Raw genomic sequence first — 13,469 nt, 5'->3', positions numbered from 1 at the left:
GACATAATGACATTTCAGTCAACAACAGACTGCATATATGATAGTGGCCTCATACAGTTAAAATTAAGCTGGCTGGGCATGGTGGCTCACACTGTAATCCCAGCACTTTGGAAGGCCAAGGTGGTAGGATCACTTGAGCCCAGGAGATTGAGACCAGCCTGTGCAAGATGATGAAACCCTGTCTCTACAAAAAATATAAAAATTAGCCAGGTGTGGGGGCATGCACCTGTAGTCCCAGCTATTTGGGAGGCTGAGGCAGAAGGATTGCTTGAGCCGAGGGAGCAGAGGTTGTGGTGAGCCGAGATTGCATCACTCCACTCTGGCTTGAGTGACAGAGTGAGACTCTGTCTCAAAAAAACATGATTATAATAGAGCTGAAAAATTCTTATCACCTAATGACATCATAGCTGTCATAATGTGGTAGTGCAAGGTATTGCCTTTTCTGTGTTTAGATGTGTTAGATATATAACTCCTTACCATTGTATTATACTTGCCTACAATATTCAGCATAGTAACATGCAGTACAGGTTTGTAGCCTAGGAGCAATAGGTTGTATCATATGCCCTAGGTGTGTAGTAGGCTACACCATCTAGGTATAAGTATACTCTATGATGTTTACACAATGACAAAATCACCTAATGATGCATTTCTCAGAAAGTACACCCATTGTTAAGTGACGTATGACTGTGTGTGTGTGTTTGTGTGTAAATATATATTTCATGCTTGTAAAAGGAAAGGAAGGCAATGGTTTAGTCACGAAAATACTTAGAATTTGTTTTTATGTGGGGTTCCTTTTCTTTCATTTATGAGATCAAGATTCAAATGGATCTATAAACAAATGGACTGACTCAATCCAAAGAGACATGTAATATTGAGATTGAAGCAAATCAATGGATAATTAAAGTTTTTCTAGCCAGGTGCAACATAACTCATGACTTTTGCTCATGACTTTGTGCTGTCTTTCACAAGTTAAGTTTGTTTGATATTGTATAACAATTACTAAATGCTGCATACTTTTTTAGTAAATAAATTACTTCTTGCTGTTTATTAAAGTTTACTGAGATGTAAAAATATTTCCTAAATAATAATAAACGTAAAATATACTGATACCTGGGCTCTGGTCTGCCAATGTTTCAGTCCAAATGAGTAGGACAAATATAATTAGCAGGATCTTCATTTTGTTAGTGAAGATTTTTACTTTTGTTCTGCAAAAAAAAATTATTTACATTATGAAAAATTTTATTTTATACCATTAAGTAACTGTCAGGATAGTTGTATTAGGGCATGGTACACTGTAAACAAGTATTTGTCAAGCAGTGCCAAGTGTGTTTATAAAATTCATCAAGCATTTGGAGTATTTGTTGAAAATATTAATGCTAATGTTTGCTGAGCCCTGGCCAAGGCTCAAACACCTTTCTCAGTGCTTGACAAGTGTCATCTAATTTAATCCTCACAACAATCTTATAGAGAGGTACAATTACTACACCTATGTGACAGATAAGGAAACTGAAGCACCAAATGGCTTGGTAAGAGGTAGATTGATCCACAGTACTAACCCAGACGAAGCAATTGCATCACCTAACCTCTTAACCACTATGTCATAAGCTTTATACAAAATTAGTGTCCTCACAAAATTTATGTAGTCACTATTCTCTACCCTTTATTGTTATGCCACTATCATATATGTTTATAATTTGGCTTAAAAAGCCAACAGCTACACATGTCTCTTCCTTCACTGAGCCTTGGTGAAAACTGCTTCCTCACTTACAGTTATGCTCAATTTCACAAACTACCTTAGGTTTGGTTTTTCCACATAGTTCACAATCAATCAGAATGCTTCATGGGAAATTAAAATCTCAGGAATTTAACCAAATCAGAGTTTGTTCTTTATAAGAATAGAAATAGATTAAAATGGCCAATACTCAAAAAATAGATCTCCCTTAAAACAGATACCAAAGGTGTAAGGGCTGATTTTTAGAGTTCTTTTGAAATTGTTACTCATTCAGGAAGATTGATAGAATCATTGGAAGCTGGATGTGGAGAAGACCCTATAAATCATTTAGATTAAGCCCCCAGTTCAGAGGAAACAACATTTTTATCACCCCAAAAAGAAACCCCAAACCCATAGCAGTCATTCCCCATTCCCCCACTCCCCTTCTATAGGTGCTGGCACTGATCTACTTGCTTTCTCTATGGATTTGCCTATTCTGGACATTTTGTATAAACAGAACCATACAATATGTGGCCTTTATGTTTGGCTTCTTTCATTTAGTATGTTTTCAAGGTTTATCCATGTTATAGTATGTATCAGTACTTAATTCTTTTTTATGGCTGAGTAATATTCCATTGTATGGATATATATATATGTATATATATATATATATAATTTAAAACATTAATTGTCAGTTGATGAACATTTGGGTTGTTTCTACTTTGGGCTATTATAAATAATACTGCTATGAACACTTATGTACATGCTGGTGTGAATATATATTTTCATTTATCTGGACTAGGTACCTAGGAGTGAAATATTTGGTCTTATTATAACTCTATGTTTAACATTTTGAGAAACTGCAAAATTGTTTTCCAAAGTGGCCACACTATTTTACATTCTCAGCAGCAGTGTATAAAGGTTCCAACTTCTCCACATTGCCATCAACACTTATTTTCCATTTTGTTATTATAGCCATTCTAGTGGGTATAAATGGTTTTCATTTGCATTGCCCTAATGATGAATGATGTTATCTTTTCAGGTACTTAATGGCCATTTGTATCTCTTATTTGTTGAAACATCTATTTAAATGCTTTACCCATTTTTAGCTGGGTTTTTTGTCTTTTATTGTTGTAATACAAAAATTCTTTATATACTCTAGATGCTAGAATACTACATGCTTAGCAGATATATGACTTGCTAATATACTCCTGCCATTCTGTGTGTTGTATTTTCACTTTTTAAATGTGTCCTTTGAGGCACAAGTGATTTTAAATTTGATGAAGTCCAATTTATATGGGGTTTTTTGTTTTATTTTGTTCCTAGTGCTTTTAGTGTCATATCTAAAACACCATTGCCTACAGTCATGAAGAGTTACTTGCATGTTTTCATCTAAGCATATTATAGTTTAGCCTTGCATTTAGTTCTTTAACCCATTTTAAGTTGTTTTGTGTATGGTGTGAGTTAGGGATACGATTTCACTCTTTCGTATGTGGATATACAATTACAGTTGTCCTAGTACCATTTGTTGAAAAGACTTTTCTTTCACCATTGAATTGTCTTCACACCCTCATCAAAAACAAATTTACTATGAGTGGATGGGTTTATTTTTAGACTCTCAATTGTATTCTATTCATCTATATTTCTGTCCTTATGCCAGTATCACATAGTCTTGATTATGCTACCTTTTAGAAAGTTTTGAAGTTGGAAAGTGTGAGTCCTTCAACTTTGTTCTTTTTCAAGGTTGTTTTGGCTATTCTGAGCCCTGTGCATTTCTATATGTGTTTTAGAATCACCTTGTCAATTTCTGAAAAAAAAAAAAAAAGGCATCTGGATTTTGATAGGAATTTCATTGAACAGGTAGATAAATTTATGGAGTTTTAGCATCTGAATATTGTTTTACAATCCATTACTATGGGCTTTCTATGGAGAAGAGAATTTTTAGATCTCCTTATTTCATATTTTCACTGATGCTCTTTAAATATAGGAGATCATAAGAATTCAAAGATAAAGAGGAGGCCTTTCTGTACAGCCACGTGAATTCAGAAGCCAATAAATGTTCAGAGCTGTGTATACATCCTTCTTTAGGTTGGGTGTATGTTTAGAGAGTAAGATTAAGCTGGTCTCAACCCAGTAAAGCTCAGCTGAGTTTTGCTTATGAACACTGGAGCCCAGAGTACCTACCCCAGGTGGCCATTCATGCCCACATCCCTTGGCTTAGCTCTGCTCCCATTCTTTCTTCAGCTCAAATTCCCACTTTGCATGTCTTGGCTCCAAAATAGTAGCAATAGCTTAATTTTGCAGAGGTGGAACTGCTGAGTAAAAAGTATATTTACTTTAAGTTTCTTTGGATACTGCCAAATTGCTATCCTTTGGGTACCAAATAATATTCCCTTACCTGCCCCAACATAGTATGTCTCACTATTTTCACTTCACATTCCTATTCGTCTTTTCCATTATTTACACTGTTTTTGTATAAGTTATTCTGATTAGTCTGTCTTTTTTATTGTTCATGCTTCTGAAATGAATAATTTTTTTCAGATGTAAGCTTATTTTAATTCCCTTGGCAAGTAATATATGCCTGGGAACAGGGTGAAATTTGTATTCCTCCAGATAAGATGGATATAGAAGAGGGCAGCCTCTCAGAAAAGAAAATGACCAGTGCTATAATCTAGGCTCCACCACTCCCAATCCCCTCTTCCAGCCCTGTAGTTATTCGGGGGGAGCCACTCTTTCTATGACTCTTCGTCCTTTGATGGCTCAACCTGTCTCTTTTGTAACATCTTGAAGTTTGGATTTGGTACATGAAGTCAGCAGGTAGTGCTAAATTTCCAGCTTTTCCAAAATTCAAAGTTTCCCATGCCAAAGGAAAAGTGAAAAAAATATTTAGAATATACAGACCCTAAGATATAATAGTAGGGGTCCCTTTGGAGAGAGTTGAATCACATCTCTAAGCCTCCTCCTAACTCTAGAATTCTCTGATCCTGTGATTCTATGATGGAAGGACCTGAGGTAGAGAGTAGCATGAATGAGTGATACTTTAAGGAATTAATTGGCCATTTTGGAGGAGATATACCCCAAACTAGACTTGGGGCCCAATGAAACTCCAAGTTTGAATAGCTACCAAGTGAACCAACACACCCTTTCTCACACTTTCAAATGCTCAAACTCTCAGAGGCTGACTGGGAATTCAAAGTTAGTACCACATCTGAGGGAAGGGCACCCCAAGCCCACTTCAGGGTAGACCAACAGCCAAACTGCACATCTGGAGAGAAGGCACACATGCTGAGGGCTGGGCATCAATCAGCTGGCCTTGCTATTTCCTGTGGGGATGTTCAGCACATGTAGATCAGCCACATAGAGATGGGGGCTAAAGCTCCCTAGCCACTGCCAGGAGACAAAATAAGAGAATAATAATAGACTAATGAATAATCACATCCCTTCTTTTGATTGCATTCCTTTGGTCAAAAATATCTGTGAAGACAAATCTCACTCATTCTGAATGAGCAACTGTATTTTTTATGGGGCAATCTATTTTATAACCTATGGCATGAGGTGTTAAAGTGACTTGGTGAAGTAGGGAGAAAAAGCTTAATTTAGCAAAATATAAAGGCACATGATAAAGCTTGCAACCCTCTAAGAGGTTCAGACACTAAAGGGAAAAAGAAATTATTTAACAAGTTATAACTGCATAGCAAAGGCCTTGGTGTAATTCTTGAATCCATGAGATTGGAAGTATGTAAACAGTTTATTGGAGGATTAGACTGCTAAATCCTAAATCAAACATGCCACAAATATTGCAAAAGTAATTGCAGTTTTTGCCATTAAAAGTAATGGCAAAGTATAGCATTCTGAAAGAGAAAGTCTAATTTATCTTTCTCTCCTTTTGCAGTCAAAGGAGCAAAAAGTCCTGAAATATGGTAAGAAATAAAGGTCAGGTCATCTCCCCTCTGTCCTCTACACTATTTCCCTTCTCCCTAATGCCTGCCTTCTAGTTTCCATGGTTAAGCGTCCCTCACTCAGGATTTATGCAACAAAAGCTGGCCAGAATATGGAGCTCCAGTAGAGGGAGAAGGGCACAGCTTTAGGAACCACAGTCTCCAGTTGATAAGGGCTGTAGGCTGCAAATGCACCATCCATGCACTCCCACCTGAGGATCTGAGGTCACAGAACCAGTCCATGGCTGAGCTAAAGCTTAAATTCTCGGCTTAGCCTCCCTGGTGACTTATCCCATTTCTGGAGCATCTGGAAGGCACATTGAGTTTTCCTGTCAAAACAAACTGTGAAGCTAGATAATTATTTAGCCTTATTTTCCTGTGCTGGCTGTCCATCCTGTGGGTGCCATATGACTCTACTTCCTTTGGTTTTCATTACTTTTGTTTCCTCCATGGCACCACTCCTCCACACTCTCAAATCTGTCCACACCCAGACGCTCATTCTAGCCACCTGGACTGCCAAGTCCCTCCTCTTCTTTGGTACCTATCATATTCTGCCTTGTACTGAAGTTACTGAAAGACTTTCTTAATCCCCCCCTTCTCCTCCTTACCCAGTAACACACACACACACTCTCTCTCACACACACACTCACACATACACACCGACCACTAACACCTATAAACTCCTTGAAGGCAGGACTGGACTCCTCGTTCCTTGTCACTGAACATCCCACTTGCTTAGGTCAGTGCCTGCTTTAGAACAGGTTCTCAAGAAGTATTTGCTGGATTGAGTTAATTACTGAGGAAGTGATTAAAAGCCCCATTTATCCAACTATTGTGCCTATTAAACCTCACACAGAAGGAATTCCAGAAATTTCTAGAGGCAAAAGGTCATGTTTGGAATATCCTGTGACTGATAAAGTAAGGATCTATGCATGGGAAGCAAACTCCACTGATTTGAGCAACTCTGGGGCACAGCTGAATACCATATTGGAGCATTCCAGACAAGTCCCAGGGAGCCTGCTGTAGCAGGAGAGGCTGTGTAAACCATCCTGGTTCCATCTTTTCAAAAGGCAGAGGAGGCCTTACAAATCTTCCAGGGTCAGCCCTGGGAAGAAGTAGGTGTGACGAGGAGGTTTGGCAGCAGTACTAGGACCGGTATGTCCTTTAATACAGGCTGGGTAAATAATCTGAGATGTGAAGATGCAGAGTTCTTGCCTGGCTAGAAAAAACTTCATTCCAATGCCACAGACATTTCTGAACAATCATGACGCATGAAGCTTACTGCATACAATATGAGAAAATGAAGATAAAGACCTAGTCCTTACCTAAAATAAGAATAGAATCTTTGCCTGACCAAATCCAACTCATGATTTAGAACCTGATTCAGCAAAGTTTTCCCACCTCTGTAGTCTCACTGGACCTTATAATTTATATATATATATACGTATATATATCCACACATATATATGCATGCTTGGGTCTGAGAGATTATTTATCCATTCAACAAATATTCCTCAAGTGCCAACAATGTTCTTAGCACTGTTGTAGGCAGTTTGGATTTAGCCGTGGACAAAACAGACAAAAAGCTTGCCTGGAGACTTGTAATCTGGTTGCCTACATGTCCACCTCCCATTCTGAACTGCAAACTTCTTCAGAGCAGAGACCAAGTATGTTTGATACATCTTTATGTCTCCAGTGCTTGGCAGAGTGAGTATTCAGGAAGAAAGGAGAAGAGGAAATGAAGGCAGTTTGGAAGGCAAGTGCTCGTGCAAATGCTGATAAAATTTGGGAGGATGAGGTATTATTTCAAACGAGGGAATCGACAAAAATATCATGCACAAAGGGGAAGAGGAGAGATCAAGGATCCTAGGTAGAGAGGTGTCTACAACTGGATTACACAGCACATCCGCAGAAGGAAACTGTTTCTCAAGTTCTTCTTTTTGGGAAATGTCTGATATCACATTCTAATAATACCTTTATCAGAGGAAACTGGATTAGGACAGAAGGCAGGAATGCTTATGCCACCAGCTCCTAAAACCAAAACAAATAAGACCTATCAGAAACACGGGCTACAGTTTAATTAACAAATCTAACAACCATCACTTTCCCAGTCTTCCAACACTGCCGCTTATAGATAATTTATGGAACTGAAATAGGCTTTTGACACAGAGTAAAACACATAAAATTCTTCCTCCAAGAGCACACAATCTATTTGGGGAGCCAGGACAGTGGCATGAAAAGATGAAATATAGAAAGCCACAAACATTAGCCCCCTAATAACTATGGGGGTTATTTTGTAAGGTCAGTAAAGGTCATAAACCTATTGGTTTTGACTAAAATGTCACTGCAGGCTCCATCATACAATAACTGTCTATGGCATTTACTTCAATGGCTACCCCATAGTAGGTGCATAGTGAATATTTGTTAAAAGAATAAATGAACATGATGTTTCAGAATAAATTGTAAAGAACAGTTAGAATGCAGTTTAAAGAATAAAATACAGCACTTCAGAGTATAATTTATAAAAAGGCATCAAAAGGAAATATACAAAAACCCTTGATATACTCTAAAGACTTCTACAACTTTGATCAGGCATTGTGGAAAGAATGTCAAGGAATCGGAACTCATAATTCAAACCATGAGCTCCTCTCTGAGACTTGCTTCTGTAATCTATAAAACAAGAGGGTTGGACTTGAGCTATAGAATGATCTCATTTTGTAAATTAGAGTACAGGCCGTCTGGGAACATGGGCTCAACCAAAGGCATAAAATGAGTGAGCAGGTCCAGCACTACAAGGTGTGGGCCTCTCAGAAGGGCAAGGCGTCATCCTTCTTGCAAGAGCACTGGCAAAAACCACACTTATATATACAGAAGCCCCCTCTATCAGAGCCCAGGCATCAGAATTTTGTTTCAAGTATTATTAATTACTGTTCAAGTATCTAACCCATAAGCTTCTTATACACCAGATTTTAAAAAATAAACATCCCTAGATAGAAGAATGTCTTGCTTATGTTACTAATCCTTCTATTTGCCACAACTTCATAAGGCCTATTATATTCACATGGAAATAAATGACATCGGACCACAGCTGCCATCCAAATCATGCAGGCCCCAAATCAGCAGCATTACTATCCATAGTTTCAGTAGCCTGCTTTCCTGCTCCAGGACCCTTATGAGGTCTGGTTGCGTGCCTCATTATTAGGGTTGTGGCTGAGAAAACAAAATGTGGCTTGGCTCGCTCCTCTCATTATTACTTTCTTAAGAAAGAACAGGCTGTGGGCTGGTGATTCTCAATTTTGGTTGCACACTAGAGAGCTATTAAAAATATTGATGCCAGGTCCCACTCCCAGAGTTTCTGACTCAATTGGTCAGGGGCATGGTCTGAACACTGGGATTTTTTTAAACACTCCTGGTGATTCCAATGTGCAGCCAAGGTTGACGACCACTAAGTTAGGCCATCCTGAATGGTGTAAGCAAGCTCTCTATAGAAAACACAGAGGTACAGTCCCAGAGACAAAATCTGGGCCTCAATGTCTTTATCTGTAAGTTGTGGTCAATAATAGCTATAACATTGTGTTGTTTAGAAGTTTACATGAGACCATGTACATAAAACATCTTAGGCCGGGCGCGGTGGCTCACGCCTGTAATCCCAGCACTTTGGGAGGCCGAGACGGGCAGATCACGAGGTCAGGAGATTGAGACCATCCCGGCTAATACGGTGAAACCCCGTCTCTACTAAAAATACAAAAAAATTAGCCGGGCGTAGTAGCGGGCGCCTGTAGTCCCAGCTACTCGGGAGGCTGAGACCGGAGAATAGCGTGAACCCGGGAGGCGGAGCTTGCAGTGCGCCGAGATCGCACCGCTGCTCTCCAGCCTGGGTGACAGAGCGAGACTCCGTCTCAAAACAAAACAAAACAAAACAAAACATCTTAAAGGAGACATCTGTTGATTTTGTCTGCCCAACGTTCATTACTGCTTCTGAGGATTCTCCTTCCCCACTTTCAAACCATGTAGTTGCTGAAATCTTGACCTCACTCCTACTCCAGGAAAGTACACCTGGCTTAGGCCAGCATTGCTACAGTCACTGTGATTGATCCAACAATGAGCAGCTGACCTACACCATCAAAGTCAGAGAGCATCAGCCAATATACAGGTTTTGCCACCATGAAGAAGAATCCCAAGATCAAGAGAGATGTATCTTTGATGACATCAACTGAGCACCTTGATCAGCCTGATCAATCCCTCAACTTTTCAGGTGTCTCAGTCAATAAATTCTATTTTGTGTTTGAGCTAGCTTGGGTTGGGTTTTACGAATACATGAGCAAAAAGAATCCTGACCAGAATTCAATTGACAACCTTTGAAAATGCCTGGATACCAGACCTGCTGGGATATCCAATATTAGGGCCTCTATTGATGGTTCTTTCCTGCTGCAACTTTGCAGAACAAGACTCACTGGAGTGATCTCGAATTCCTAGTCTCTTTGCATCTGACCAGGCATCATAGTATCCACATCGTTTTTCCCTCTGCTTCAAGGCTGAAGGACTTTGCGCTTTTCTTAAGTGCAAACTCAAATCCTAATTATACTTCAGAACTAGACCTGCCTGCTCTCTGACTACTGCAGCCTCTATCTAATCCTCCATGTTTCCATCTGCCCCAAACACTCAGTCTACATTACCATCACCATTTTTTAATAGCTAAGATGTATACTGTATTTAGCTGTACTGTTTATTTGTGTGTATATGTTTGGTAGTGCTATCTCCACTGAAACTTCTGAGAGAAGGGACCATGTTTTCTTCTACTTTGGGGTTGTCCTAATACAATGCAAAGCAAGTAAATGCTTGCTAAACTTAAAGGATATAGTAGGTTAGGGGTAAATGCAGAAATGGTTATGCAGAGTATGATCCCAATTTTTTAAAATGTCATATGCATTTATTTCTAAGATGTGGGGTCGAGGATATTTTTGGTTCATTCTTAAATTAAAAATTATTTTTCTGAAGTAAAGCAAACATAAAAATTTGAGAAAAAAATCACAAATATAATATGTGGCTTCCCAGGACAGTGCCAATTTATGACTGTGGTCCCAGTGCAACGATTAATAGCACCTTAGTTATCTCTTAAAATTGCCCTGGGACTATGGTTTCTAGTTTGCTATGTGGTAGCTTGGAAGTAAGTTGTCACTGCATCCTAAAAACAAGTGAAAAACTAAGCAAACTGAAAATTAACAATTTTTCTTTGTCACAGGGAAAACCACTGCCCCAAAATTGAAGAGACAGAGAAGAGGATACAGAAAATCACAAGTACAATTTATTGGAGCAGAAACTCATGAGCTGAAACCTTTGCAGGAACCAGTGCTGGGGTAGGAAAACTTGAAGTGTAATTGACAAATGGCTGGAGGTGCAATGTGGACAAGTCTAATAGTTAAAAATTCCAGAAAAGCAAGTGTTAAAGTGGCACCCACACTTTCGTTAAGTTTTACCTCAGGGAGCTGTATCAAACTCTCACAGTAAAGATAAAAGAAAAAATTCCTCATTATTCAGCAGGGTGAGGGGAATGGAAACCATTTTTAAATACACCACAGCACACTGTTCTTCTTAACAAGGCATGTTCTCAAGAGAAACTATTTCACCAGAGCTCAACCTGCTGGGGTTTTATCAGAATCTAGCTGGCCTAGACGAAAGGAAATACCCAACTCTAGTCCCCATTACACCATCCTGTCCCTCCCAAGAGTGGTGGAAGAGAGGATGAGAGGCATTTGTAAAGTTCATAGCTCGGGAACACAGGCTCACTAAAGGACTGAAACCTAATCAGAGAACTATAGAATGCTTCTTCTCACTCCATACCTTACCACTAAATCTGCCACTACATCATTAAAGTCCTATTTACAGGATGAGTAAGGGGGAATTTGAATTATTTTGTTATTATAAGTTATTTGCACTACCTGTGAAGCAGTATAGTGATATTTGAAAGTATACTTGGATTAGTTATAAATGCAAACTCTAGAGCAACCACTAAAGAATGAAGTATAACTGATATGCTAAGTAAGGAGAGAGAATTGAATCCTAAAATGCTCAACTAAAACCACAAAAAACAGAAAAGAGTAGAAGACAAAATTGGAACAAAAAACAAAGGCAACAAATAGAATATAGTAACAAATATAGTAGATATTAATGCATCTGTATCAATAATCACTATAATGGTTTAAATGCACAACTAAAAGAGATTGTCAGAAATTAAAACAAATTGAATATATGTTCTCTTCAAGGAACCTGTTTAAATACAGATAAATGTAGATTAAAAGAAATTGGATAGAGAAAGATATACCATGCTAATGCTAATTAAAAGAAAGCAGGAGTAACCATATTAATTTCAGACAGAGAAAACTTCAGTGCCAGGAAAGTTATCAGAGATAAAGAGGGGCATTAGAGATATTCCATGTTCATGGATAGAAAGACTCAGTACTGTCAAGATGTCAGTTCTTCCCAAATTGATCTGTAGATTTAACACAATCCCAATCAATGTCAGCAAGTTATTTTGATATTGACAAACTGATTCTAAAGTTTATATGAAGAGGCAAAAGACTCAGAATAAACAATACAATTTTAAAGGAGAAGAACAAAGTTGGAGGACTGACACTTCCTGACTTCAAGACCTTCTGTAAAGCTACCATAATCAAGACAGTGTAGTACTGGTGAAAGAACAGACAAATCAATGGAACAGACTGGAGAGCCCAGAAATAGACCTGCACAAATACAGTCAACTGGTCTTTGACAAAGCAGCAAATGCTATACAGTGGAGCAAAGACAGTTTTTTCAACAAACAGTGCTGAAACAACCAGACATCCACATGCAAAAAAAAAAATTATATATATATATATGGAGAGAGACAGAGACAAAGAGAGAGAGAGAGAGAGAAAGAAACCTTACACCCTTCCCAAAAATTATCTCAAAATGGGTCACAGACCTAAATGCAAAATGCAAAATCATAAGCTCCTAGAATATAACATAGAAGAAAATCTAGATGACATTGGGTTTGGCAATGACTTATGAAATACAACACCAAAGACAAGATCCGTGAAAAAAAATAATTAATGAACTGCACTTCATTAACATTAAAATGTCATGCTTTATGAAGGGCACTGTCAACAAAATGAGAAAACAAGCCACAGATTGGTAGGCAGGGGAAGGTTTGCAAAAGACATATCCGATAAAGGACTATTACCCAAAATATACAAAGAACTCTGAAAACTCAACAATAAGAAAACGAAATATCTAATATCTGAACAGACTTCTCATCGAAGAAGACATGCAGATGGCTAACAAGCATATGAAAAGATGGTTAACATCATATGTCATTACGGAATTGCAAATTAAAAGAGTAAGATGCTACTACACACCCATTAGTATGGTGAAAATCCAAAACACTGACAACACCAAATGCTGGCAAGAATGTGAAACAATAGGAACTCTCATTTACTACTGACAGGGATTAATGCAAAATGGCACAGCCACTTTGGAAGACAATTCAATAGTTTCTTACAAAACTAAACATATTCATCCCATACAATCCAGCAATCACGCTTCCTGGTATTTACCCAAATGAGTTGAAAACTTACCTCCATACAAAAAACTACACGTGGATGTTCAGCCTTATTGATAATTGCCAAAACTTGGAAGCAAACAATATGCCTTTTAGTTGGTGAACAGATAAACTATGGTATATTCAGGCCAATAGATTATTTAGGACTAAAATGAAATATACTATCAAGCCATTAAGAGACATGAACCTTAAATGCATATTAATAAATGAAAGAAGCCAATCT

General features: G+C 38.3%; 1 protein-coding gene across 1 annotated transcript in view; it reads right to left on the bottom strand.

Annotated features, from left to right (window-relative positions):
• COL6A5 (collagen type VI alpha 5 chain) overlaps positions 1 to 13,469 on the bottom strand; it is a 131,872-nt gene that overhangs the window by 102,569 nt on the left and 15,834 nt on the right. Inside the window, exons 2-3 of the mRNA XM_063704176.1 lie at positions 7,624 to 7,680; positions 1,111 to 1,205 (exon numbers count right to left, since the gene is read on the bottom strand). Coding sequence (XP_063560246.1) covers positions 1,111 to 1,177 — 67 coding nt within the window. The 5' untranslated portion in view covers positions 1,178 to 1,205; positions 7,624 to 7,680. The remainder of the gene's footprint in view (positions 1 to 1,110; positions 1,206 to 7,623; positions 7,681 to 13,469) is intronic.

Source organism: Gorilla gorilla, chromosome 2, assembly GCF_029281585.2.
Source record: "Gorilla gorilla gorilla isolate KB3781 chromosome 2, NHGRI_mGorGor1-v2.1_pri, whole genome shotgun sequence".
Lineage (NCBI taxonomy): Eukaryota > Metazoa > Chordata > Mammalia > Primates > Hominidae > Gorilla > Gorilla gorilla.
This window is presented reverse-complemented; position numbering and strand designations above follow the sequence as displayed.